This window comes from Sus scrofa, chromosome 11 (assembly GCF_054392235.1).
Source record: "Sus scrofa isolate SSC_HxYL_T2T_F1_AM1 chromosome 11, Sscrofa_HxYL_maternal_Yorkshire_Landrace_v2.0, whole genome shotgun sequence".
NCBI classification, from domain to species: domain Eukaryota; kingdom Metazoa; phylum Chordata; class Mammalia; order Artiodactyla; family Suidae; genus Sus; species Sus scrofa.
The window spans coordinates 25177652-25203819 of NC_139393.1; the positions used below are offsets into that span (position 1 = coordinate 25177652).

Consider the following 26168-nt stretch of genomic DNA (forward strand, 5'->3'; position numbering starts at 1 on the left):
CTCCCAGATACATCTACTTACCAAAATAAAAAAAAAAAAAATGCTGAACAGCCTGGCTCGTGCCAAAAGTAAAATTTTTTAATGAATTTTATTTTTATTATTAACTTGTATTTTCTTTTCTTGCAAATCATTCCTCAGACAAGTTAGGTAGGTAATAACTAGGTTTCTGCAAAAAAAATAACCACCACATGTATTTATACTGTGTCTACAGCCTTTGGGACAGCTGTGCTCACAGGTAACACTCAGGAAAAAGTATGCACCTCTTCTATACAAAGTCAAAACTTTTTCAATCAACAAAAAAAAGCAAATATTACCTAGCCTATTCATAACTCTAAAAACACTGCCCTACTCCTATTTCATATTATCTGATGAGAAAAAAAAAAAAAAAACTTAATTCTAGAAGCCCTATTGTATGAAGAATGGCTACTCAGCAGAGGCATTGGAACTGATAAAAAAGGAATAATAAAAATAATAATCTTAGGTCTGAGCATTTTGGCTCAAAAATTGGTTCATGACATCCCTGAACAAACAAATAAAAAATATAACTGGTGATAAAACTGACTGGAGCTCAGGTGTCATTAAGTACATTTTAAGAAATTTGTTGTAGCAATTTTCTCAGTTTGCCTCTTCTTTTTTTTTTTTTTTTTTAACGGCTGAACCTGCAGCATACGGAGTTTCCTAGGCGAGGGGTCAAATCAGAGCTACAGCTGCCAGCCTCCACTACAGGTATAGCAACCCCAGATCCAAGCCAAGTCTTCGACCTACACCACAGCTCACAGCAATGCCTGATCCTTTAACACACTGTGCAAGGGCAAGGATGGAACCCACGTGCTCATGGATACTAGCAGGGTTCTTAACCCACTGAGCCACAAAAGGAACTCCTCAGTTTGCCTGTTTCTAAAGAGATGATTTAAAAAAACAAAAACAAAAACAAAAAAAACTGGTTCAGAGTTCTTGCTGTGGTGCCACGGGATCAGTGGCATCTTAGGAGCACTGGGACACAGGTTTGATCCCTGACCCGGCACAGTGGATTAAGGATCCAGCATTGCCGAAGCTGCGGCTTAGGTCTCGTCTGTGGCTCAGATATGATCCCTGGCCCAGGAATTCCATATGCCATGGGGCAGCTAAAAAAAAAAAAAAAAAAAACCGCTAATTCAAAAACAAATGTCTGAAGCAATACAAATGTTCTTATGTGCTATTGTATAGAAGACATTATTGGTATTTTCAGAATTAAGGAAAAATAAAATTTTTGCAAAAAATTCAATAACGATCCAAATACAATGAAAACAACATGAAAAGTTTCTGAGATTTGATCAAGATATTCTAATATATCTGAACTAAGAACACAAATCACAGCCCAGAACTCTGTGACCAAAGGTATCTAACACTTAGATATTTGGAACTCTGTTCATTCAAGAAAGAAATGATTATTTTCTTCAAAAATGTGTGTGTGTTAAGACTGAAACTGAGGGAAGGAAGAAGTGATTTTAAGATTAACATCAGGGGAGTTCCTGTTGTGGTGCAGCAGAAACAAATCCGACTAGTATCTGCGAGGATGCAGGTCTGATTCCTGGCCTCGATGAGTCGGTTAAGGATCCTGCGTTGCCATGGCTGTGGTGTAGGTCAGCAGGGGCAGTCCGATTCAGCCCCCAGCCTGGGCACTTCCATATACCATGGGTGCGGCCCTAAAAACAAAAAACAAAAAACAAATTAACATCAAAGACAAATTCTAGTAATTACTGGCTTAGAAGGAAAAAAAAAAAAAAAAACCGACATACAACAATTAAAATACATTTTATCTTGTAAGTAAGAATTTTATATTTTGAAAAAGATAATTATACAGAACATCATAAATTTCTCTCTCAAATAACTGAATAATTCTTTTAAAGTAGTTCGTCTTTAAACTGATGAGTAACTCATTAGCTTGGCAATCAAATAATGCAAACTGGTCAATCAAGGATCGGACCAGGATGGATCAGTCCAAGAATACCCTGACGTGAAATGTCAAAATCCTGATTTGTAATAACCTGGCACCTACCTGATGAAAATGCACAGATATAAACATTAAAGACTCTTCTAAAAGAACCTTATTACAAATACATTCAAACGTTTGGCAGAACAAACTGTCAGTTACCTTCTGCATCATCGTCACGCTCTTCATCTTTATCATCTGGCCCATCACTTTTCAAACGAAGAGCAGACGTGGGTTTTTTTTTTGTTTTTTTTTTGTTTTTAAAAAAAAAAAAAGCATTAATAAGTAACAGCATTGAAACCAATTCTTAAAATGTGGGAAAGAATGAATGTTACAACATGATATGTGACATTTTAAAAGGGCAGAAATGACGATTAAAAAAGGAGGCTTTGCTTCTCACACCATTTCATGTTAAAATCTCAATGACAAATGATGCTTAAAGGTAAGTTATCAATAACCGAGAAGTTCTACCTGATTGTGTTATGTATAGAGAGCACAAAGTTAATTATAAAATAAAATTGAATTTTAAATAATTTGAAGCCGAAATATTCTAATTTTGTAGCATTTGAATATCACAAAATGCCATGAATAATTATTTATTAATGCTTCTGCTAATGCGATTTAGATACATTTTTAACATAGCAAAAACACATTTTTCCTATACCTTTCTTATAAATGAAATCAAACTGTAGACAAAAACCAAAACCAAACCCAAACAACAGAAATCCTGTAGGAAGCAAGCTCTTTTTAATGAAACAGTAATTGGTAGAATGAAAAACAGCAAGCAGTGCAACACATGCATAAAAATGATATATTTTGTGATTAGATGTCAGTCATATCTTAGCATAGTTGAATTTTTTCATTAGATGTAAATTTGTCAAGCAGAATCATGTCAAATACAGGAGGCAAGCAGGTTGGATACATATTGGCACTGTCACCCACATTCTTTTAAGAACATGACGTCATGCATTAGTGGTGAAAGATTCGTCAGTGTTTAGGTTTCTGGACTGGACCAACCTGTCTGATGTTGGAAAGGATAAATTGTCCTCATACAAATCTCCTTCTAAACCAAGACTGCTCCAGCTACTGCTGTTACCATTACTGCCAGAGGAAGAAGAGAACAGAGCTGAACTAGAAAGCGAATGCTGAAGACGCCCCTGGTTTTCCTTGGAACAGTGTCTGGCGGGGGGTAACTGCGGAGGTTCTGAGCCCCAGTGGGTGAAGCGTCTGCAGAGCCGCGGAGAGCGCGTCGCCGCTACTGAACACGAGGCCTGACGGCTTCGGAGCTGTGGGCGTTTCCTGACTGGTCCTCAATAGTTTATGAAAAGTATTCCCAATTTCTATTTCTTTTACAGATTAAGACAATGGAGTGACTTTCAGGACAGCAAATGAACCCATAGGGAAGAAGTCTGGCATTGAAATTCAATGTCTGTGGCAAAGCTTAGGTTGTGATGGGTAAAAAGCCAACTCCCTTCGGCTTGGAGAAAGTTTAAAAACAAAAAACCGCAGGAGAACATTCTCCCGGGTCTTGAGATGTTCCAAAGAGCAGTGGGCCAGGGCTGGGGTGGAGGATGGGGAAAGGCATGGGATGGCAGCCACCAAGACTACAGTCCCAAATGGACCTGTTCTAACCAATGGGAGGAGAGATGTCTTCTGATGTTAAAAATACTCTTATGATGTCAGTTACCTTCATATCATACATTAAGTAGAATTCCGTAGGTGACAAATAATATACATTTTCTTCAGAATTCTGAATGACCAAGGTCTAACCAAGCGTTACACTTGTCCAATCAGCCAGTCACTAAGGCCACACAGATACCCTCGTACTCTACCTACTCCAAAGACATAATAAGCAACTAAGTTCTCCAAGTGCGGCAAAGCAATACAAAACAAAAAGCAACGGTGTTCAGAAACACAACTAAGTGCAGCTTTTCAGGTTAAAATCTAAACATGCAATTTTTAAAAATTCTAATCATTAAAATAATTAGTAAGCACATTAGTTTTCAGTGATAAGCAGCTGTATGTCCCCATATTAGACTAGACAATTAAAAATTAATATTTATACAAAGCGAAATCTGGGTTCTAAAAAGTGAATTAACATAATACAATCATCTGTTGTGCATCAGGAAATACTGACAAGGTTATCAAAAAAGGGGATGATTATTTAAAGGTTCTAAATAGTTCCTGGACCCCAGGAACCCTAGCACTATCAAACTGTCACAATCCACAATGCATTAGTGAATAAATGTTAAAACTGATCAGTCTTTTCAACATTAAGTTCAAACAAATATAGCTCTATCATCAAACCATTACACCAACCAGAGTTTTGCCCATGTAGTCTATTGCCAGACAAACCAAAAATGAGAATATATGGAAATACCGAATGGACAGACAGCTGTGAGCCAAAGAGCAAGAGAAAATTAATCATCTTAAACACTATATTTACTTCTATTAATACAATGATTATCTAAGCAAAGAAAAAAATTACAAAATTACAAAAATTACAAAATATCGGAGTGTTTGCCTCACTGCTAAAGTAATGCTCGAGAGGAAGGACCAAGGACAGACCCTGGCAGGTGCCTCCCTCTTTTCTTCAAGTCAGTTAACATTCCATACCAAGCCGTCCAACGGGCTACAGTCCTCGTAATGCCACTAGCCTCTAACCCTAGTCTTCCTGCTTTTACCCCAGAATTCCGTAAGCATCAACCCTCAGGGAAATTCTAGAAGCCTGTTTCTCAGAGATGAATGAGAGAAGGATTTTGAGGGTGACTATTCCAACGTTATGGGAGGGGCCAAATGATGATCTGTGAAATAACACCCACTTCCTGCTCCCAGTTTTAAAGCCTGCCTTTTCTGGATTTAGAGTCTGTAAGATATTGGTGGTGTGTGTCACATTTTAAGAAACTATGACAAAGCAGTTAATACCTAACTGGTAAATCCAAGCGTCAAAACAAAATACGCTGAGATGATGTGTTCCAACAGCTGAAAGGCCATCTCCTTTCCTCAAGCTTTCTCACCCCCTCTTCCAAGAGTCCTCCGACCTCCCCCTCCTGGTAAGTCAATTCCAAGGGCTCTGCTCTACGGAAGCCTCACAGGGTCCTCTCCACATGGGTCCTAACCGGAAAGAGGCAGGCTGAGAAGCTCTTCCTCTCCCTAGGCTCAGTACTTACAGGCAGTACTTGTCATTTTCAATTATCAGGTAATGTGGATAAAGAGTTTGGGGCATTTTGTGGGTTGGTCAGGAAGGCCTTTACAGAGTTAAGAATGTAAGAGACGACTGTATCGTAATTACTAAGATGTTCCAAAACGGTTTTTAGGAACAAAGTTCGCTAAGAAAATGATAGATGAAGTGCCTTCGGCTGTACAAAGCCCTGTTTTTGTAATGAGCTGAGGTATGTGCAGTCATTCAGGTATACACGCTCAGGTTACATTGTTTCCTGAATGGACAAGTAAGGAATCCTTCCCCAAAAGGATACCACTTTAGGGAGTTCCCATTGTGGCTCAGCGGAAGCGAATGTGACTCGCATCCATGAGGACGCAGGCTCGATCCCTGGCCTCGCTCAGTGGGTTAAGGATCCGGCGTTGCCATGAGCTGTGGTGTAGGTCAAAGACCTGGCTCGGATCTGTGTGGCTGTGGCATAGGCCAGGGGCTACAGCTCCAATTCGACCCCTAGCCTGGGAACCTCCATATGAGGCAGGTGCAGCCCTAAAAAGACAAAAAAAAAAACAAAAAAAAAAAACAAAAAACGAATACTACCTTAACTGATACCAAGAAAATTACAGGCCCATTTCGATGCCTCTTATAGATAACTGTCTTCTTCCTATCCTTTAAAGAAAAAAAAATGTACCCTCTTTAAAGTGAGCAGGAAATTTTTTTCCTCAAACATTTGTGAGATGTTCAGGTAAAGCTTAAAAGGTATAAAATCAAATGTATGAAATACTTTTCAAACCAACTCTTGGCACATTCAAAGGAAATGAGCCCGGCTAATTATCAGATTTAATAAATGTCAGGACCGTTAGAAATACGGTGTGAAAAATAAAACACGCTTTGAAAATAATAATAGGTTTTCAAATTCAGCATTTTAAAATCAAACTCCAATGTAAATGTACAGCTCACTTCTGAAGTGTGAGTACCTAAACCATGCAATTACACACAAAATCGCACTTACCTTTCACTTAGATGATGGAAACTGCTGCTTTCATCCTGGTGTTCATCCTCAAAACTTAAATTGGACCAGCTTCCCGTGCTGTCATCACCAATACTGAGGTTCATCTGCTGGCTACCAAAAGACTCCGCTGATTGCAAGTCTTCTATTTCTTTTGGACTAAAAAAGAAAAGAAAAGAAGGAAAAAATAAGCATCAGATTCTGAATGAAAAGACTATGCATTTGATGATAAAGATGACGAAAACAAGAAATGGTGTTCAGAGTTAGACTAGTGGTCCGTCTAACCCTTTGTGTCTGCCGATAAAGAGACTGTGCAGGAGGGCATATTCGTTTCAAAGTTCACTGAGTACGTAACCAGTTAACATCCCTAATTTACCTTGCTCATCGAGGATCCATCTCGAGTGCATCATTTTTATCTGAATTCTCTTTAAGCAGTTCATATTTTCAACTGGCATCGCTGTGAAGGACAAGCGCCTAAGTCTGCCATTGGCTTTATAAGGGAGTATTTTTGCTTGCACCAAAAACTACCCCTTTTTTGACTTTCAGAACAACAGCAACAACGAAAACAGCTCAAGGAATTCTAGTACTGTAAGTCAAGCTTATAATCAAAAGGGCCAGATCTCTTCAAGATTTGGAGCTGGGGTCACAACCCTTCTCGTTTTTTTCTCAATGAAAAGACATTTCTATTTTCATTCTCATCTTCACAAGAAATGCCATTCACCGTTCAGTTCTTGCATTTGCCCCTTCGACAGTTTATCCCTGACCGATAGCTTAAGGTGAGAGAGAGGCAGTGCTTGTCATGGCTTTGACAAGAGCTGCTGAAAAATCCAGGGGTGTCATGTGGCTCCATGAAATTCCACCTCAACCTGAGGAATTTTCTTTCACTTGCTGAGAGACTAACAAAAATACTCCTACAAATTAATAGTGCGAGCTGGTCCTGGTTTTCCCCAGGGAGAAAGAAGGTAACGAAGGTGTTAGAGAATCACCGGGCAAACCTAAGACATGGTTACTGCAGAGCAGAACACTGCAGGACTATCGAAAAGAACTGTCCCCTTAGATGGTGGCGTGTCAAGAGGAGTGGTGCCAGGTGAAAGCTTTTGGAGAACTTTGGCTTTCTCCACAGCAGCGTGGTAAAATGATGCTCTTTGTAAGAAATCTCACCTTGGTGAAAAGAAATAAAACCCTAATCCCAGAGCAGTGTATTAACATGGTGATAACTCGATATGTGCCGTATACTATTCTTGGACTCCCCTTCACCCACATTAGTTCACAGCTTCGTGAACTGTGATGATCCACTCTCGCTTCCAGCTCAGGAAAGGGTTCACACCTTCCTTGCTCAAAGGGCTGCTGTGGGATAAGGAGACGATGTCTATGAGAGGAACGGGTAGGACATAAGCCCATACGCCAACGGAACAGGGAACGGTTTTTGTCAATTTAGGAGGAAAAAAACAGTCTCTTTCAAATAGGACCTAAGGCACAAACGATCAAGTGAACTGGTCCCTTTGTCCTGAGACCCTAAGGGAGCGGGACACGTACCTGCTCACGGCATGTCCAGCACTGACCATGGCAGATGCCATGATCTCCGTGGTGAGGCTTTCGGCAAAGCTGACGTCATCCTGTCCGATGCCACTATCCGCCACCAGGCTGGTACCTCTCAGCTCTCTCTCGGCCTTTTCAATGGCTTCGGCGACTATCTTCTCGGCGAGCACGGTCTTCTTGTCAAGGGCCACGTGAATTTGAGGGACATCGAGATGAAAAACTCTCGACTTCTCATAGAGGCTGCTCAATTTTGAATCAGAAACTGCTTTACCACCAGCACGGGAAGCCTGTCTGGGAAAAGGCAGCGATGAACTCCCAGGGCAGTCATGGAGCTCTGTGTGGTCACAGTATCTGCAAGCCTGACCTCCCAGAGGGGACAGTTTTTCTGCGTGAGTGATCCGATCGGCCGCTTTCGGGGCCTCGGGTGCGTGCAAGACCGCAGACCCTAAACTCAGCTTGAGCGTGTCACCCACCACCTTCTGAGCATACTGCTCCACAGCGCGGGCGCCGTTCTCGCCAGGACCCCACCCGCGCACGCCGCCGGGGCTGCGGGAGGCTCCAGGATGCTGCGGGGAAGGCTGAAGAGACTGAGAAAATTCTGGCCGGACCCGAGACTCGGGATCTTTGTCACAGCCGTGCTTTTCATAAAGGCAAGAATCTGTAAGGGATTTCGGCAAGCCCGCGGGAGACGCCGTCAGCTCTTGGTGAACATCTCTTGCTATGCGGTGCGCCAGAGAGGCTGAGAAACCATACAGCTCTGAGCCCTCGTTCCTGCACGTGTCCCGTGTCCAGTCGCGAGGTTGGTTTGTGCAAAGGGAACCGCCCCGTCTTTGTCTTTGCTGATCTACCTCCTGCTGGTGTTCTCTGCTTAAGAACAGGAACAGGTCATCGTTGGGGGGCACTGGCGAGCTTGGCACGGGCAATGTTTTGGAGCGGCCCTTCGCCTGGGCTGTCTTAGCTGCTGCGTGTAAGCCTGACTTAATGGACCGATAAGCCAGTCGATTGGCATACTGGTCCATGATTAACTCACCGTTACCACCTTCCTGTTTTAGTATTTGGATAATGTGCCCTGCGTACTCATCTGTCACACTTTCGCAGCTGGGATACTTGGAGGTCAGACCGGACAGACGAGAACTTGGTGGCACGGAGAGAATAAATGCATCTCCTTCTCCCAGGTGAGCCTCGACATCCAGCTTCTCGTCTGATCTATAATCTTGGTCACCATCAACACAACAACAACTGTTCCGCTTTGGCCTGAAAAGCGCACAGCGTCTCCCTCTGGCTATTTTCCCAGCTTCTGTGATGACTTCTGCGGCCATGTCACCTGCAAAATTGCATAATGTTTGTAAGTTTTCATCGGAGCCATTGAGAACAGTAGGCGATACGCTTCTTGGACTGTGCACCTTTACCCAAGGGCTTTGACCGCTGGGCTCTTGAATGACTTTACTATCCAAGTGGGAAGCTGCCATTTCCGTTGCAAGAGAAAGGATGTGTGTGGCTAACGCGTCTGCGAACTGAACTTTCTTCCCCGAGGGCTCTGGCTTCACGTCCACTTCGGGCTGGTCCTCACCTTCGCTACTTTCAACTTCCTCCGAGAGAGAGCGCATGAGTTTCAACATGAACTCTTCCTTTTCTATGGTATTTTGTTCGCTTTCCGACAGACTGCCCACTGACGCGTTGTGAGGCGTGGAAGGAGGTGTGGCGGGTGCAAACTCTTTGGCTAATTCCCCCTTGAGCTTTTTGGTTAACTTCTTGATATCCCACTCCGAAGCGGCCTGGGACGGCACGAGAGGGGTGGATGGAGGAGTATCGGGTATCACATTTCCGTCTCTGCTTTTCCGTTTCTCTTCCGCGTGCAAACCGTCTGCGCACGTGAGCACCGTGGAGGAGAAAGCATGTGCCTGGGGAAAGGGGGTCTCCTGCCCCAAAGACAAGGGCTCAAGGGCTGCATTATTCAAATCAGGCTTTCTCATGGCTTTGTCCTTAGCCGTCTCCTTCAAATCAGGTTTCTGACCGGCCCCAGTTGGACAAGGTGGCGGTGACGCTAAAGAAAATCCTGGAGCCACTGATCCTTCACATTCCAGACGACGATCCTTTCCTGCTGCAAGTGAGGCGTGAGTGACACGATCTTCAGCTGCGAGAAATCGGGGGATCCTTTCCAAGGTCAACGGTGACTCTTTTCCAGGAACAGGCAAGGCTTCCCTGCGGAGTGCATGTTGATCGACCTGCGGGATCACTGGTTTGCCTCTGTCTATGGAATGTTTAATAATAGATTTAGATAACTGATCAGCCAACACGTCCTCGCCGCTGGCTTCGCTCGGCGGCGGAGTCGCTTGATCGCAGTGGAGAGGGGTTTTTCCCTGTGCTGTTTTCGTTACACAATCTGGATGTGCCTCCACAGTTTTTGTAACTTGGAAAGACGTCATTGATTCGAAAGTTTCATTTACTATCGTCTGGACCATCGCGGCAGAAAAGGTGCCAATCGCCACGGGCTCACTTGTTACTTTTGAAGAGCTTTTCGTTTCAGTATCATCCTTAGTTGGTTTAACAGCAGTCTGGTTGCCTGGACTGTGTTCTGAAGGCAAACAAATATTTCTGAGACAAGCTACCTCCTCTTTGTTTTTTGCGGCCACGCCTGCTTGGGGAGAACCACCACTCAAGTTACTCGCATCAGATGATGGGGGAGACTTTGCCTGATGCCCCTGAGATGAAACACGATAGGGGAGAAGGGCACTTCCCGCCAAGGGCACGGGTATAGAAGTAACGATCCCAGAGGTACAAAACAAGGCCTGCTGCACCGTGTATTCCTTTTTAGATTCTGCCACTGGTTTTGTCACCGCAGCTGTGGGACTGCTCAGAGCAGGGCAAAGTGTGGAAGCCTGCGTCGGCGGCGTGATGTTTTCTGCGCTCACGTGCGTGATGTTATCTGTAGAAACGCTGACGGCTGCCTTGGGTGTGAAGGTCACGTCGACTTGAGACAGCTCGATGAATGCTTCCTGTATTACAGATTCAGACAGATCTCTTGCATAGGACGTCACTACTTTGTCTTCATAGTCAAACGACCAGCCCTGTGGAGATGCAGGTGTTGGAGGATATGAAAACTGACACACCTCCATGATGCCCTCGAAAACCAGCTCTTCGGCAAGATCTGCGGCAAACCGGGCGACGGTGTTTGTAAAGATCTGCTTCTTCACGTACTGTAAGTCTTTGAAGGCATTCGAGAAAGCTTCGCTCACCAGAAAATGCGCCAGACCGCTAATGGCACGTTCTTTCAGCGAGAACGCACGCTGCCTTCTCAGTTCATTAAATGCCATCTGAAAAACGGATGATGTCAATCTGAGGGCTAACTGGCACAAGGCATTGGTACATGAAGAGACGCCTTTCTGCAAGTCTTTAAAGGCACTGCCCAGACTCTTCTCCACAAGATCTGCTGCAAACTTCTGAATGCTGTCCTTGATCACTGAGGATTTATTTTTAGATTTATCTTTTTGGTCAAGGCTTCCACGCCTAAGAGCTACAGTTTTATTTTCTCCCTTTTTAAAACTATTCATGTTTGAGGTTGCATGAGGGTGCTGACCCTGAAGAACGGAGCCCAGTACTTCACAGGAAAGGCTAGTCGCGTAATCTTCATAGGTGTAATAAACAGAATCGTGATTTTCATGAGTCCTATCTCCACCCATATCTGTTTGGCAAAAACATTCAGCAGGCGTACAGCCTCCGAGAGGACTGAAGGCAGAGGAGCGAATGGGGCTGAACAAGCCACTGTCCTCCCCGGAAGCCCTCACCGGGCGGGGAGAGTCTGGAGCTTCACGCAGGTTACTGTAAGGGGATTCTGGTTTACGAGGAGTTGGTTTCCTAACATTAGCTGGCAGAGCCGGACGATCAAACTTGAATTTTTGAGGATTCATTGTAGTGGTTACGGAGCACAGTTTTTCGTGTTTGTGCCCTTTCTTCTGCGGTGGCTTCCCGGAGGCAGGATCTTTGAGAGATGGACACGCAGACTCTAAAGTTTGCTCTAGTTCATCGAACTGATCAAAACTATCAAAAAATTCACTTACTTCTGAGTCTGAATCCTCAATATCATCTTTCATCACAGGAATTTTCGGTAACTCGAGTTTTGCTTTTAAACTTTTTTGATATCCCTCTTCATCCAAGAAAATAACCGGACTTGGACTCGAGCTCTCTGACTCAGACGAGTAGGTGGGAGAAGAAGGGAACAAGGTTTTCTGTGCGTCACTGCCTTTATCTGTCGCAGCAGATGACCTGTAGAAGCTCCTTTGGACCCAAGGCTCAGAAATTGATGTCGTGACTGAAGTTTTCACAGAAGGCAGTTCTTTATGCCCCAGAATATTTGCGAAAGAACTAGGCGGTTTAGCCAATGATTTCTGCCGCCCGGAGCCAACCAGAACTCTGAAATCACGGGTTTCTAAATGGTGACCAGAAGTCGTCTGAGAAGCAGCATCACAATGGCTCCTTAGTGCAGTAATGTTTCTTCCTACAGAAAAAGAATTAAGTGATGAAAGTATTCTTGAACAGAATTTTTTAATTACTTAAATCAATGGGAATAAATAAACTTGACACATGAAATACTTCTTGGTACCATAAGCATCTTCTTGTTTTAACAGATTCACCCCAAGTTGCACGTAAAAGCGAGTACAGGAGTTCCCATCGTGGTGCAGCGGAAATGAACCTGACTAGCATCCATGAGGACACAGGTTCAACCCCTAGCCTCACTCAGAGGGTTAAGGATCCGGCACTGCCGGGAGCTGGGGTATTGGTCACAGATGTGGCTTGGACCTGGCGTGGCCCTGGTGTAGCCAGCGGCTACAGCTCCAATTTGACCCCTAGCCTGGGAACCTCCATATGCCGTGGGTGCGGCCCTAAAAAGACCTCCCCCCCACCCCCCACAAAAGGCAAATACACCTTTCACTACGCTATTTTCATTTTACCCCACATCCGGGAATCTGGTGTATGGAACACTTAGCATGCTGTCGCATGTGTTGAAAACACTAATTTTTAGGTGACTCTGCCAGCTAACTCTTCTCTAATTTGAACTCAGGCCATGTTCCAAACGCTTAGGGTCATGAGGGAAACAGTGCTTCAACAGCACTACCTAAATAAGAAGAGAGAGCAAAGCTAAAACTAGGTAACAATGACCTTCAAAATCACAAGAAAATTAATTCCTCCAACAGAAAAAAAGGGAGGGGGTTTAAATGCTTCGACTTGATCAAATTTCCAAAAGAAATTTCACCCCAACATGTCTGCCTTAAAACTTTTCAAACTCAACTTTAAACCTTAATCCTCTACTTCCAGAAGAAGTCTAGTAAAGGACAAACCATCATGATATGGCTGGGAGGTCTCTTCCTCCTCTAAGTGCTCAAAAGCAGTGACAAAGTCGTCTTCGATGGAAGACACCGACTGGTTAGTATCGTCATCATCTTCATTAGCAGCCTCGAGTTGGCGCTTCTGATGCAAATAGGTGTCCAGGGTGTATCTTATACCCGTAGCATATTTACTTAGGAGACTAAAGATGAAGTCGATTCTGAGTCTTGGTAAGGTAGGTGACACTCTCATGACACAAAGCATTCCAGAATGATGACTCTTGGGAAAGATAAAAGTCATTTTAATTTCAAAAGTATACATAAAAACATGACCTGGAAGTGAGGCCTAGAAATAACACAATCTCAGAAAGAAAAGAAAGGAAAAAAAAAAAGGCAGCACATGCATCATGAAAGGCTCCCTGATTTGGTAATGCTGAATTCTTTTCTTCATTCTGGCTCCACAACACTTCTCTTACTTTCCACTCTCTTTTTCTCCCCATCTTTCTCTTATTCGGATTTTCAAAGTCTTCCTATTCTCTCCCCTTAAACGTTACAGAAGTTACTATCCATTCTTTTGGCAATTATGTTTTCCTGGATTACTGTACAAGCAGTACAATAATAAATTTCTTATTTAATCATGCACCAGGTTCACCAACTACACTGTGCACTGCCTTAGGGCAGGAACCAGGTCCCCGTCTTTCTGTATTCCATTGCAGCACGACACCACATCCTCTCTTAGCATAAAGGAACTGTCCGCTCCCTTTACCTAAATTCCCCTAGTGTTTCAATGTATAATAATGATTATAGCTTTGATTAAAAGTAAAAGTCAGATTTTGCCCACACATACAATTTTTTAAAAAGCAAATATTGGCAAATGACCTAGTCAAAAAACTAGAAATTAGATAAAATAGCGAATTACCTCTTGTATCCTAGCAAATAAAGTAAATTAAATGAAGACAATTCAGGAAATGAAGAGAGCAGTTCTACTTTTACTTGTAAACCTCATAATGAACACAACAGTCTTTTATATTTGAAGGAACAAGTAATCCAAATTTTAAAACTACTAATTCAATATTTAAAAGGAAAAACACGCAAAGCATTTTTCTTTGATGTATTACGGACAAATTCTTAGTAAAGAACTAAAATGTTCAATGTTGTAAAACTGATAATGTCTGAAATGGTGACATTTTCATTTATAAATAAAGAACACATCCTCAGATATCTATTTTACATGGAATTTTTTTTAACCACAAGATGAGTTAAAGTATGTTCTCTAAAATATACGGCACAATAATTACATAAATTTAGAATTGGCCATAAAAGGGAAAATTTCCTATGACTTATACACAGGTACAAGTTCAAGAAATCCAGAAATAATGAATCTTTAGGAAAAAAAATGTACTTGCATACCATTTATGGAGCCTCACACATAGAAAATCTAATTTACAGCTATGACCAAAATTATTTTATCCTTCAGTGATTTCAAAGCTCATGAGTTAGATGTCGTATGAACCATACTTCCTTGTGATAGCATCCTAGCATTTAAAAGTGTAACACTCTCAGAGTTCCCGTCATGGCTCAGCGGTTAGTGAACCTGACTAGCATCCATGAGGTTTCGGGTTCAATCCGTGGCCTCACTCAGTGCGTTAAGGATCTGGCATTGCCGTGACTGTGGTGTAGGCCGGCAGCTACAGCTCCAATTTGACCCCTAGCCTGGGAACATCCATATGCTACAGGGATGGCCCTAAAAAAAAGACAAAAGACCAAAAAATAATAATAATAATGTTTAACACTGTCAATCAAGCGTCACTGTAAACTTTGCCAAAAAGCTCATTAGAAATGATACATAAAAGTTACCTGATTTAGAGGGCCACTGTTTATATCTGATGATTTATTTATATCCTTCATACAAATCATTTCATTTTCATTTAGACTGCAGAAGTGCAATGAATTCAGAAGATCTGGAAGTTCCAAAGAAACTGCAGCCAAATCCTAATTTAAAGCAATGACACAGTAAATAACACTGCAGCATACCGCTTTTGTTCAAGTTCCTATAATGTGGCCCTATTAAAAAAAACATCATAAGGTCTACTAGTTAATGAATTTTCCAGTTCATAATAGTTAACATACATGGTTTATTAGCCACAATCAATTTTTTAAAAACTCAGAAATAAAATGTGCCAAAGTATTACTTCAATGGCTATTTCTATAGCTTTTAAACACAAAGATACCAAGCTGTAACAAAATTTTATACGGCACCTCACACAACCAGGACCATTAGGCATCTAACAGTTTTTAGCTGCAAACGTCACCCTGCAGTCCCCAAGTTGAACCACCAAACTTTTCATATAGGATTCCTACCTACAGAATACACTTTTGGGGATCCTAAGTTACATATTTGTAGAATCCAAGTCTATTTGTCTGTCTGTCTTCTCTAAGGTGTTATATTAGACTCTAGGGAAAATTTTATGAAGATGTAAAGGAAAAGAAAACGCCTTTGTTTTTTCTTCTCATTCGCCTTTTTTATGCAACCATGTGGCCCAGTTTAAGAATTATCAACAGCTCTGACCCTTCATTGAGTACTTTTCTTTATCAACATGGTTTTCTCAGTACTGCTTAAATAGGAAGTAGAGTATGAGCTGGAAGACTCAGCATACTTCTCTTTTCAGCCTTACAGTCTCAGGCCCGTATTTTCTCTTGTGCCTTCTGTCTAAACCATTTCCTTCAGGCAAGGGCAGAGTTTTCCTTCACCCCCACCCAATGGGCACGATCTATAACGAAGTGATCAGTGGTGCTTTTGCTGCTAGGAGACACTTGACTGCCACGAGAGGAAACAAGGCAATCACACATTTTCAGCAGCAGCACCAGGTGAAAAAAGAGTACGCCTCCCACATCTACCCGAGTGTCAACTCCTCTTCACATAGTTGTGCAGCTTTTCCTTTGCTGATTCTAATCTCAACTGTCAGTTATAAATATAATAAATAACCTGCCTCAAGCAAAAAGGCTAAAATTTTTTGCACTGGTTCATTGGGACATGTTACAAATATTATCTTTTAAGTTTAACTCTGTCTCAACTGAAAACACAAATAAGACTGTTGAAGACAGATTATTAAAATCATTCAGGAGTTCCCATCGTGGCGCAGTGGTTAACGAATCCGACAAGGAACCATGAGGTTGCAGGTTCGGTCCCTGGCCTTGCTCAGTGGGTTAACGATCCAGCGTTGCCCTGAGCTGTGGTGTAGGTTGCAGACGCGGCTCGGATCCCGCATTGCTGTGGCTCTGGCATAGGCCGGTGGCTACAGCTCCAATTCGACCCCTAGCCTGGGAACCTCCATATGCCGAGGGAGCGGCCCAAGAAACAGCAACAACAACAACAACAACAACAAAAGACAAAAAGACAAAAAAAAAAAAAAAAAAAAAATTATTCAAATAATAAGACACGTCTTCCATTCTACGGTCTGCAATCTTCTCAGATAAATGACTTCACGTGGTCTCCTAACCTAACCCTGCTTTCATAACAAGGATACTCAGTGAAAATGTCCAAGGCACACTCAAAAGCTGAGCTCAGGTGTCATCTTTCAGCTCTAAATAGAAATGGTAACTGGGAGTTCCCGTCGTGGCGCAGTGGTTAACGAATCCGACTAGGAACCATGAGGTTGAGGGTTCGGTCCCTGCCCTTGCTCAGTGGGTTAACGATCCGGCGTTGCTGTGAGCTGGGGTGTAGGCTGGTGGCTACAGCTCCGATTGGACCCCTAGCCTGGGAACCTCCATATGCCGCGGGAGCGGCCCAAGAAATAGCAACAACAACAACAACAAACAACAAACGACAAAAGACAAAAAAAAAAAAAAGAAAAGAAATGGTAACTGAAGAGTGGAATGTCAATTTGGGGCTAATTCGGCAAATTTTCCAGGCTCCCAAATAATCTCTCATAGGCCTTTCCAGTTCGATCAATGGACCATACCTGGATGTGAGCAGCATCTGTTTCTTCATTAAAACCTAGAAATGTGACCTGAATAAAAAAGGGACAAAGCTCCATTAGCGTTAAGTCCTGTCTCATTTAGACTGTTGACAGAGCAGAGAAACAGACAGAAAGCACATGAAGCGCTAAAATGCGGACGGCCGTGGACAGGATGATCCCTTTTTTCAAAGAGGATCACAGAGGGTTTTCCCCAAAGATCTGGCTCCGTAATCAGTTTCCTGCACGCCCGCCACAGCCCCTTCAGTAGCACCGTCCATCAATTCCAGTCCCCGAACGAACCTCACAGACACCCCCTTCCTGCCACTTCTCACCGCACAACCTCGATCCTCTCTCCCACCTGCCCCCGGGGCTTATCCTGTCACCTCCCTGCCAAAAGCTTTTCCATGCAAAGTCCTAGTGGAAGCCCCGAGACTCTGGCTTGGCTGGTATCTTCGACTTTCCCCGGCTTCCATTCATTTACATGGGCCCCTTCTCTGGGTCAGAGCACTGCCCTGTCAACCTGGATCTCTAGACCCTGGATATCTGCGGGCCTCGCTCCTCTTCCTCCAGGTTCCAACCTAAGCGCCGCCTCCGCAGACAGGCTTTCCCTGGACACCTACAAGGCTACCTCCTGATTGACTCTCTGCGATAGTGTCATTTACTTCCTTCAGCGCCTTTACATAGAGATTTCCCTGCAGAAGTTTATATAAATTAAATTTCTAAAGAAAATCTAATGGCCCGAAGCAATGTCCATTATTAAGTAAAAAGGATAAGTTACAGAAAAATGACATAGAGTGGAAAACAGTACTGGGAGACAATATACCACGTTATAAGCAGTGATTAACTCTCCCTGGCACAATTATAAGTGATCGTGTTTTTCTCTACTTTTGTTTCCCCTGTAGTTTTTTCTTCTCTAATTCACAGGATTAAGGACAGTCATTTTCTTTTTTAGGCCTACAATATTTCTTCTTTTTCGATATGGAATACATATAGCTTTATAACCTGAAAAAAGTATTGTTTTAAAAAGTTATATCCCCTTTATGTCGCTGGCATCATAAGAAGAAATCTTGTTGGAGTTCCTGTCGTGGCGCAGTGGTTAAAGAATCCGACTGGGAACCATGAGGTTTCGGGTTCGATCCCTGGCCTCACTCAGTGGGTTAAGGATCCGGCGTTGCCGTGAGCTGTGGTGTAGGTTGCAGACGCGGCTCGGATCCTGCATGGCTGTGGCTCTGGCGTAGGCTGGTGGCTACAGCTCCGATTCGACCCCTAGCCTGGGAACCTCCATATGCCAAGGGAGCGGCCCTAGAAAAGGCAAAAAGACAAAAAAAAAAAACAAAAAAAACAGGAAAGAAATCTTGTCCACTTGAAGACAGCCTAGTAAACTGTCTACTAAGCAAGTACTGTGACGAAAAACATGAAATACTTCAATAGTACCAACATGGATAATCAACTCTCAAGAATTAAAGGAAAAACAGCTTAGTCAAAATATAAAGAACATTCAAAATATGTTGGATCTCTTTCTGAGGATTCAAAAGCAAGTCAGAATCTTAGATTACTCCAGAATTTTTATTCTCAGTAATTATGGCCACTCCTTCACAGAAATGTTACTTAATGTCCCGGTGACCAGGTAGGTTATTAACCTGTGGGAGGAGTTAATAACTTCGGGCACCACAACCTTCTCCCCCACAGGTGTGAGGGTTAATCAGATAATGTGGAGGAAACTGCCTGGCACATCATAGGCACTCAATAGCAAAGAGCTAAAAAAGCAAAAAGCAAAAAAACAAAGAGACACTCAAATGACGAATTCCCTTCCTTTCTTCAAAAAGAGGTATATAAATCCTAAAGTGAGACAGAAATTCCTTCTATTCTTTCAAGTTTCCTTTTACTGAACACAAAGAGGAAATAAGCTGGCATAGGGTTTTGAAGGGGCCAGGAATTTTTTTATTTCCCATTGATCAAGGAATGTGGGCTTGGAGAGGCCCTGCGTGAGCAGCTGGAACACTGTTGGAGGGCAGAGGACACAGACTTGTCAGGCTTGGCAACAGCTGAGATTAGGAGTGGCTTGGCTTTACTAAAATAAAGTAAAAACGGATAACAAAGAGAAGAACAGCCAAGAGCCACAGCAGGGAGCTGCCCCAAAAGAGGGGCTCAGGTCAAGGTCATGACAGGCCTCAAAGGGGACCTCCCCACCCTATGGATCTACTTAAACATAGTTTCTCAAGGTCATGAAAGGAAAGTCATTCCTAAAAACAATAATCAAAGGGGTTTTTTTAGTTAGATCTTTGATTTCAAAAGAAAAATTTTTTTAATCAACGTACTTATCAATTTTGAGCTTCAATGACCCAAAACCAAAAAAATCTGGTAACATAAATGAATTGCTGGACCATGGTTATATTGTAAGAAGAAATTTTACTCCTTTTCATAGCGATCAATTCAAACAAAGACTGGAAATACTGAAGCAGCAGAGAAACAGGTGAGCAAACCTTATCCCTACGTGATAAATATCTTAATCTTAAAATAAATGCATGACTACTTTTTCATGTTGAATCAAAGCACTGAATTTAACTAAGAAAACAATAACTGGGAGTTCCACCGTGGCGCAGAGGAAGCAAATCCGACTAGTAACCACAAGGTTGCAGGTTCAATCCCTGGCCTTGCTCAGTATAGGTCGCAGATGCAGCTCAGATCTAATATTGCTGTGGGTGTAGTTCCAATTCGACCCCTCGCCTGGGAACCTCCCCATGCTGGGGGTGTGGCCCTAAAAAAAAAAAAAAGAAAAGAAAAAGAAAACAATAACCCCCAAAATGAATATAAGAAATAAATATATATTTTGTTTCAGAGTAGAAAATTCTAGTGTGAGAGTCCCAATTACTAAACACGGACGTCACCTAATACAGTGTGGCATGTCTGATGGGGGGTCAGTGACATCTGTGCACTCAACTGTGTTCGTTATACACTAAAATGATTATGTTAGGAGGTTTTAAAACTGGTACTTCTCTGGAGTTCCCATCGTGACACAGTGGAAACGAATCCAACTAGGAACCATGAGGTTGTGGGTTTGATCCCTGGCCTTGCTCAGTGGGTGAAGGATCCGGTATTGCCATGAGCTGTGGTGTAGGTCACAGACTCGGCTCAGATCCCATGTTGCTGTGGCTGTGGTGTAGGCAGGCAGCTGCAGCTACAGTTGGACCCCTAGCTTGGGAACCTCCCTATGCCGCAGGTACGGCCCCAGAAAGCAAAAAAATAAACAATAAATAATAAACAATAAAATAAAACTCGTACTTCTCACACGTGTGTTAATATGCAAAGATCTTAGGTGGTGCCACAAAGATGCATGAAAATACACTGTGCTGTATCAGAAAAGGGTACAGAAAGGAAAATGTCAAACCTCAGTCAAACCGGCATGTTCATCCTGCTTTAAACAGTCCTCTGCTGATACGCTGCATAGTTCCTTCTCGCTCTGCAATAAAGACTTTACAGACTGGAACACATCTTCACTGAAGCTCTGAAAATACAAGATATTCTTAATTTATTTAATTCTAAGACAAGGTAGAAGATCCTGGAGACGGGTTAGATGGAGTGTCACTAACTCTGCCATGAATGTTCACTGGACACCTTTCCAGTGAAGAACTCACTTCAGCTGAGAGGAACTAAGAAAGGGGGAAAGGAGACATACACATGCTCAAAATGCAGACCACAGCCCAGGCATCCAACCCACTGGAAGACTCGGAGGCCCTCAGCCAGGTCCTCTTACTCTCGCCCGGCACTAAAGCCTAACAGATGGCGTTATCTCATTTCCAAGTCACTGGCAAAACAGAAGCAACAATTTATATAAGTGGGGTAGCCGACAGCTACAGCTCCAACTGGACCCCTAGCCTGGGAACCTCATATGCCACAGGTGCGGCCCTTTAAAAAGACCAGAAAAAAAAAAAAAAAAAAGTCCATACTCCCCAATGTTTCCCTGTAGAAATCCTACTCATGCCAAGACCTGTGATTTTCCCCGCCCTTAGTCATAACAAATCTCTCCCAAAGTTCCTACTGTATTGTTCGCACATTAAGATCATTTAATTGATATTACAATTATCATAACTACTGTTTTCATATATTCGTCATTGCTAACCATTAAACCAAATTACTAAGGTCAAAGACAGTCTCTTAGGAGTTCCGCTGTGGCTCCAAGGAAACAATCTGACTAGTATCCATGAGGATGCAGGTTCAATCTCTGGCCTCACTCAGTGGGTTAAGGATCCAGCATTACCATGAGCTGTGGTGTAGGTCGCAGATGCAGCTCAGATCCCATGTTGCTGTGGCTGTGGTGTAGGCCGGCAGCTACAGCTCTGATTCGACCCCTAGTCTGGGAACTTCCATATGTCATAGGTACAGCCATAAAACAAAAGACAAAAAGACAAAAAAAAAAAAAAAAGGTTGTCTTTTATTCAATTAATTTCCTCAAATTTCAGTACCTTACATGTAATATGTACACTTATGTATAATGTTTGCTAATCTTAATATATTAAAAATTAGTGGAAACCTTCAGTCTAAGAGAGGCACATAATGAAAATGTAATGTTACATTTGAACATTCAACATGAACTCAAGCTTCTTTACATGTATGAATTACATTTTTCCATTGATAGATCCTAGAAGCAATAATCCCTGGTAGCAATGAACATACCCAGCACCCAGATTCTGGTTTCTAAATTCCATTCACCAATTAAGAGAACTAGAACTCCTTCAGAAAATGGCTGATTCCAGCTCTGAGGCATAAAAGTATGAAGTGCAGCTACAACATCTTACTGTGACAGAATGCAAGGAAGTGCCCAGAAACTGAGTTTTTCAAAAGAACACAAGCCAACCTGAAGGCATGCTCACTGGCCACATTTGGGATAATCTCGGCATCAAAAGAATAAAAATGGTAATGGAGTATAACAACCGAATTTAAAAAAAAAAAAAAAACTCCAACTCTGTCAAAAGAGACAGATAAGGAGTTCCTGCTGTGGTGCAGTGGGTTAAGAATCCAACTGTAGTGGCTCAGGTCTCTGTGGAGGCACAGGTCGGATCCGAGCCCACACCATGAGTTAAAGGATCCAGCATTGCTGCAGCTGTGGTGTAGGTTGCAGCTGCAGCCCGGATGCAGTCTCTGGCCTGAGAACCTGCATTTGCCATGGGTGCAGCCAAAAAATTGAAAAATTTAAAAAAGAGAGAGAGAGACAGACGAAAGGGTAGAAGCTGGAGAAGAGCGCTCCTTTACATTAGAATGCTGGCTAGCAAATACGGGCAGAATGACAAAATTAAAAAATTCCATTTGTAACTCCCAATGTAATTGCTGATGTAGGAAAAGATTATCAATGGATCATCATCCACTGGGTTAAATGCTACTGGGGAACAAGTCACGCTGTGGTGCAGCAGCATTCTACAGATAACTTAGTAACATGGTTAATTACAAAGGGACTATGTCTTTCTATTGGAGATATCCAGTGGGTACAACCTTAGCTGCCCGGTCAAGCCTGGCATTAACAATATGCACCTATGATGTGACAGAGGAGAAGGACCATGGCGTCACCCTGGAGGTGGTCCTTCTCAACCTAACCACAGGGAAAACAGAGGAACTCAAAATATGGGGCTATTCTATGAGATAACTGGTATAGATGCTTCCAAAGATCCGCCGTCACGAGAAAAGCATTTACATCAGTGAAATGGTCTAGACTGCGGGAGACCAAAGAGACACAACGCCCAAACACACACTGTCACCGTTGCTTGGATCCCAGATGAGAGACAGGGGAAGAGTAACAAGGATAGCTGGGACAATCGGAGAAACTGGGTCTGGACTGTACGTTAGACAGCGTTAGTGAACTAATGATCTTCTGAGGCCTGGAAATCACGCTGATGTTCGTGAGAGAAGCGTGATGTGACATTAAGAAGAGAAGTGAAATAACGTCTGTAGTCTCTGTCACTCGGTTTCAAAAGGGAAGTGTGTATGTACGCCCATACAATACACACAAGCGGGAGTTTGCAGGCTAAGACAGGAACATTGACTCAAAAAAGGACAAAAAATATGAAAGGAAAAAAGGTGAAACGTGAAATGGGACCATGAGCCATCAATATCAACTGTGACAGCAACAGGTACTGCTAGTACCCAGACCTTGATGTCTAAACACTATTCAGGGGTTCTCTGGAGAAACAGCCGATTCCTGGTCTGAGGACGATAAGGCAGGAAGTGAAACGGGGTCACTCTTAGACTAGAAAGCAAGGAAGCAATCAAAACATTGTGAGCCTGAGACAAAAAGACTCCAGCATCAGCCTGGAGAGGTACCCTGGGACCAAGTTTGGGACAATCGGAGCGAATGAAATAAATGAATAAATGACTACAAACAAATAAAAGGTTGGAAAATAGAAAATTTTTAAAATCCATGTGTCCAGAGCAATGCAAATGAAGGAAGGAAAGAAGGGAAAGAAACTCACTTGCTTCCATTGGCAGTAATGATTCCACCAAATCATTAACCTGAAAACTGGTCATCACCATCCTGCAACTTTCAGGAAATAACAGATTCAGAAAAGGGGCATCCAGGGATGCCAAAAACATTAGACGAAAGTTGGAAAAAAACAGCATTTGCACACAACCAAGTATTATCCCCTAGACTATCTGCTAACTAAAACACAGAGTATACACTTTTAAAACAGATAGCTCTCACACTTACTACATTAATCAAATGATCAATTTGTGTATCACTCATCACAAAAAACCTGAAATTCTGTCCTCCCATCATCCTTTAAAGTATTCTTGCTAAAAACATTTCACCTGAATCTAACTTAAGCCTTTACACCTAACTTTTAGTTTTTATGAAATACAGGGGAAAGAACAACAGATTAAAGAGCGCTGTAAGAAAAAAGCCAGACAAATCCAGAATGTGCAACACTGTTCAAGAAAATGGCCTGATCTATTCAACAAATCAGGCTTGAATTTTTTTTTTTTTTTTTAATGAGGAGAATCTCAGACCAAAAAAGTAGAAAGAAGTCACAACATCTCATGCAACAGGAGCCTACATGGACTCCAAAATGGGAGGAAGCACTATAAGATAGATTTTAGCAGTATTAAGGAAATCTGAATAGGGCTAGGTAGTAGATATAAGGAGAGTACATTTGATTTTCTTGGATGCAATAATGGCATCATTGTTATACGGCAGCATGGTGTTATTCCTGGGAGAGACATGCTCAAGTAATCTGGGGTGAAAAGACATTAAGATGTAACTTCCCCAAGGATTTACTGTATAGCACAGAGAACTATTAGAAGTCAATACCTTGTAATAACCTATAAAGGAAAAGAATCTGAAGGTCTACACCTGAAACTAACATAACACTGTCAACCAACTATAGTTTTAAAAAAAAAAGTTCTTCTTGTGGCTCAGCAGAAACAAATCCGACTAGGAACCACGAGGTTGCTGGTTCAATCCCGGGCCTTGCTCAGTGGGTTAAGGATCCGGCGTTGCCGTGAGCTGTGGTGTACGCTGAAGATGCAGCTCAGATCCTGCATTGCTGTGGCCGTGGTGTAGGCCAGCAGCTGCAGCTCTGATTTGACCCCTAGCTTGGGAAACTCCATATGCCGTGACTGAGGCCCTAAAGGGCAAAAAAAAAAGAAAAAAAGGACCATGCACTTTTAAATGGTTCTGTCAAAAAATACACAGACACACACACAGAAATAAAACAAAGGAGTTCCCGTCGTGGCGCAGTGGTTAACGAATCCGACTAGGAACCATGAGGTTGAAGGTTCGGTCCCTGCCCTTGCTCAATGGGTTAACGATCCGGCGTTGCTGAGAGCTGTGGTGTAGGTTGCAGACACAGTTCGGATCCCGCGTTGCTGTGGCGTAGGCCAGTGGCTACAGCTCCAATTCGACCCCTAGCCTGGGAACCTCCATATGCCTCGGGAGCGGCCCAAGAAATAGCAAAAAAAAAAAAAAAAAAAGAAATAAAACAAAATACAAACTATCAACTTTTGAATCTGGATGGCTATCACGCAGGTTTATGTGTAAATGTACTATGGTTTTCATTTTTCTATATGCTTGAAATTTTTCGTAATAAAATATTAGAAAATATTAATGAAGTAAAAAGTATGGCTTTCTGATTTTCATAATACTTGATTCCCAATAAATATTTGATGTATCTTTTTAAAAAAATTCAAATATAGTTGACTGACAAAGTTGGGTTAATTTCAGGTGCACGGCAGAGTAAATCAGTTATACGTACATATATACATACACATTCCTATTCAGATTCTTTTCCCATAGAGGTTAATACACAGTACTGCGGAAATTTCCCTGTGCTATACAGTGGGGCCTAGTGACTCATCTATCTTACATATCGTAGTGTGTACATATATATCAATCCCAACCCCCTAATTTATCCCTCCCCTCCCACGTTTCCCCTTCGGTAAACATAAGAGTCCATCAACAGAGGAATGGATAAAGAATGTTGTACATTTATATAACGAACTATTACTCAGCCATAAAAAAGCATGAAGTAATGTCATTTGCAGCAACAGAGATGGACCCGAAGTTATCATACTAAGTGAGGTAAGTCAGGGAGAAAAAGACAAATTATCACAGGAGATCACTAATATATGGAATCAATGTATCTTTATATTTTATGCACAGTAAAGTGAAATCTAGAGAATTCAAGTCTATCTTTTCATTTCCACAATAGTCAATAGGGATTTTTTTTTTTTTTATCATTCAGCTATACCAAGTAAAGGCATCAAAAGTGGTATTAAGAGTCTGCATGACACACATACAAACAGTATGTAATATTTAGATTCACATATTTTTACCTAAAACCTTTTCCAAGTATTCAAGTGAATTCAAACCAAATCTTAACCATGGCCGAATATGGATAATGTGATTAACAAAGATATTAAATCAATAGTACAAAGTTTCAGTTGTGACACCCAATTCCTTATCTCAGGAATATATTGATAAATACAAGTCAAATAGGTATATAATTTAATGCTTGAAGAACAAGATCATGAGTTCATTACTATATTTTGTATATACGTATTTCTTAATTTTTAATAATCTTTATTAATTTAAAGCAATCCGTACAACTGAAGTATTAATTTGAAGCTATGGGTCCAATTGCTAACCAAAAAAAGTGTAATATACGACAGTTTCCAAAAAGTAAAAATATGGAGAAAATAGCTTTTATTGTGCTTTCTGTCAAAT

The 26168-nt window shown here is 42.1% G+C and overlaps 1 protein-coding gene across 13 annotated transcripts in view; it reads right to left on the reverse strand.

Moving 5' to 3' along the window:
• Window positions 1–26168, reverse strand: part of AKAP11 (A-kinase anchoring protein 11) — a 50423-nt gene that overhangs the window by 9707 nt on the left and 14548 nt on the right. For 7 of the 13 annotated variants that reach the window (XM_084981845.1, XM_084981847.1, XM_021065623.2 and 4 more), the window contains 8 exons: window positions 20346–20462; window positions 16961–17008; window positions 14856–14990; window positions 13014–13278; window positions 7675–12172; window positions 6142–6297; window positions 2990–3073; window positions 2135–2181 (listed from right to left, as the gene is read on the reverse strand). In XM_084981845.1, coding sequence (XP_084837971.1) covers window positions 2135–2181; window positions 2990–3073; window positions 6142–6297; window positions 7675–12172; window positions 13014–13278; window positions 14856–14990; window positions 16961–17008; window positions 20346–20462 — 5350 coding nt within the window. The remainder of the gene's footprint in view (window positions 1–2134; window positions 2182–2989; window positions 3074–6141; window positions 6298–7674; window positions 12173–13013; window positions 13279–14855; window positions 14991–16960; window positions 17009–20345; window positions 20463–26168) is intronic. The other 6 variants (XM_084981851.1, XM_084981855.1, XM_084981856.1 and 3 more) reach the window with 1 other exon arrangement.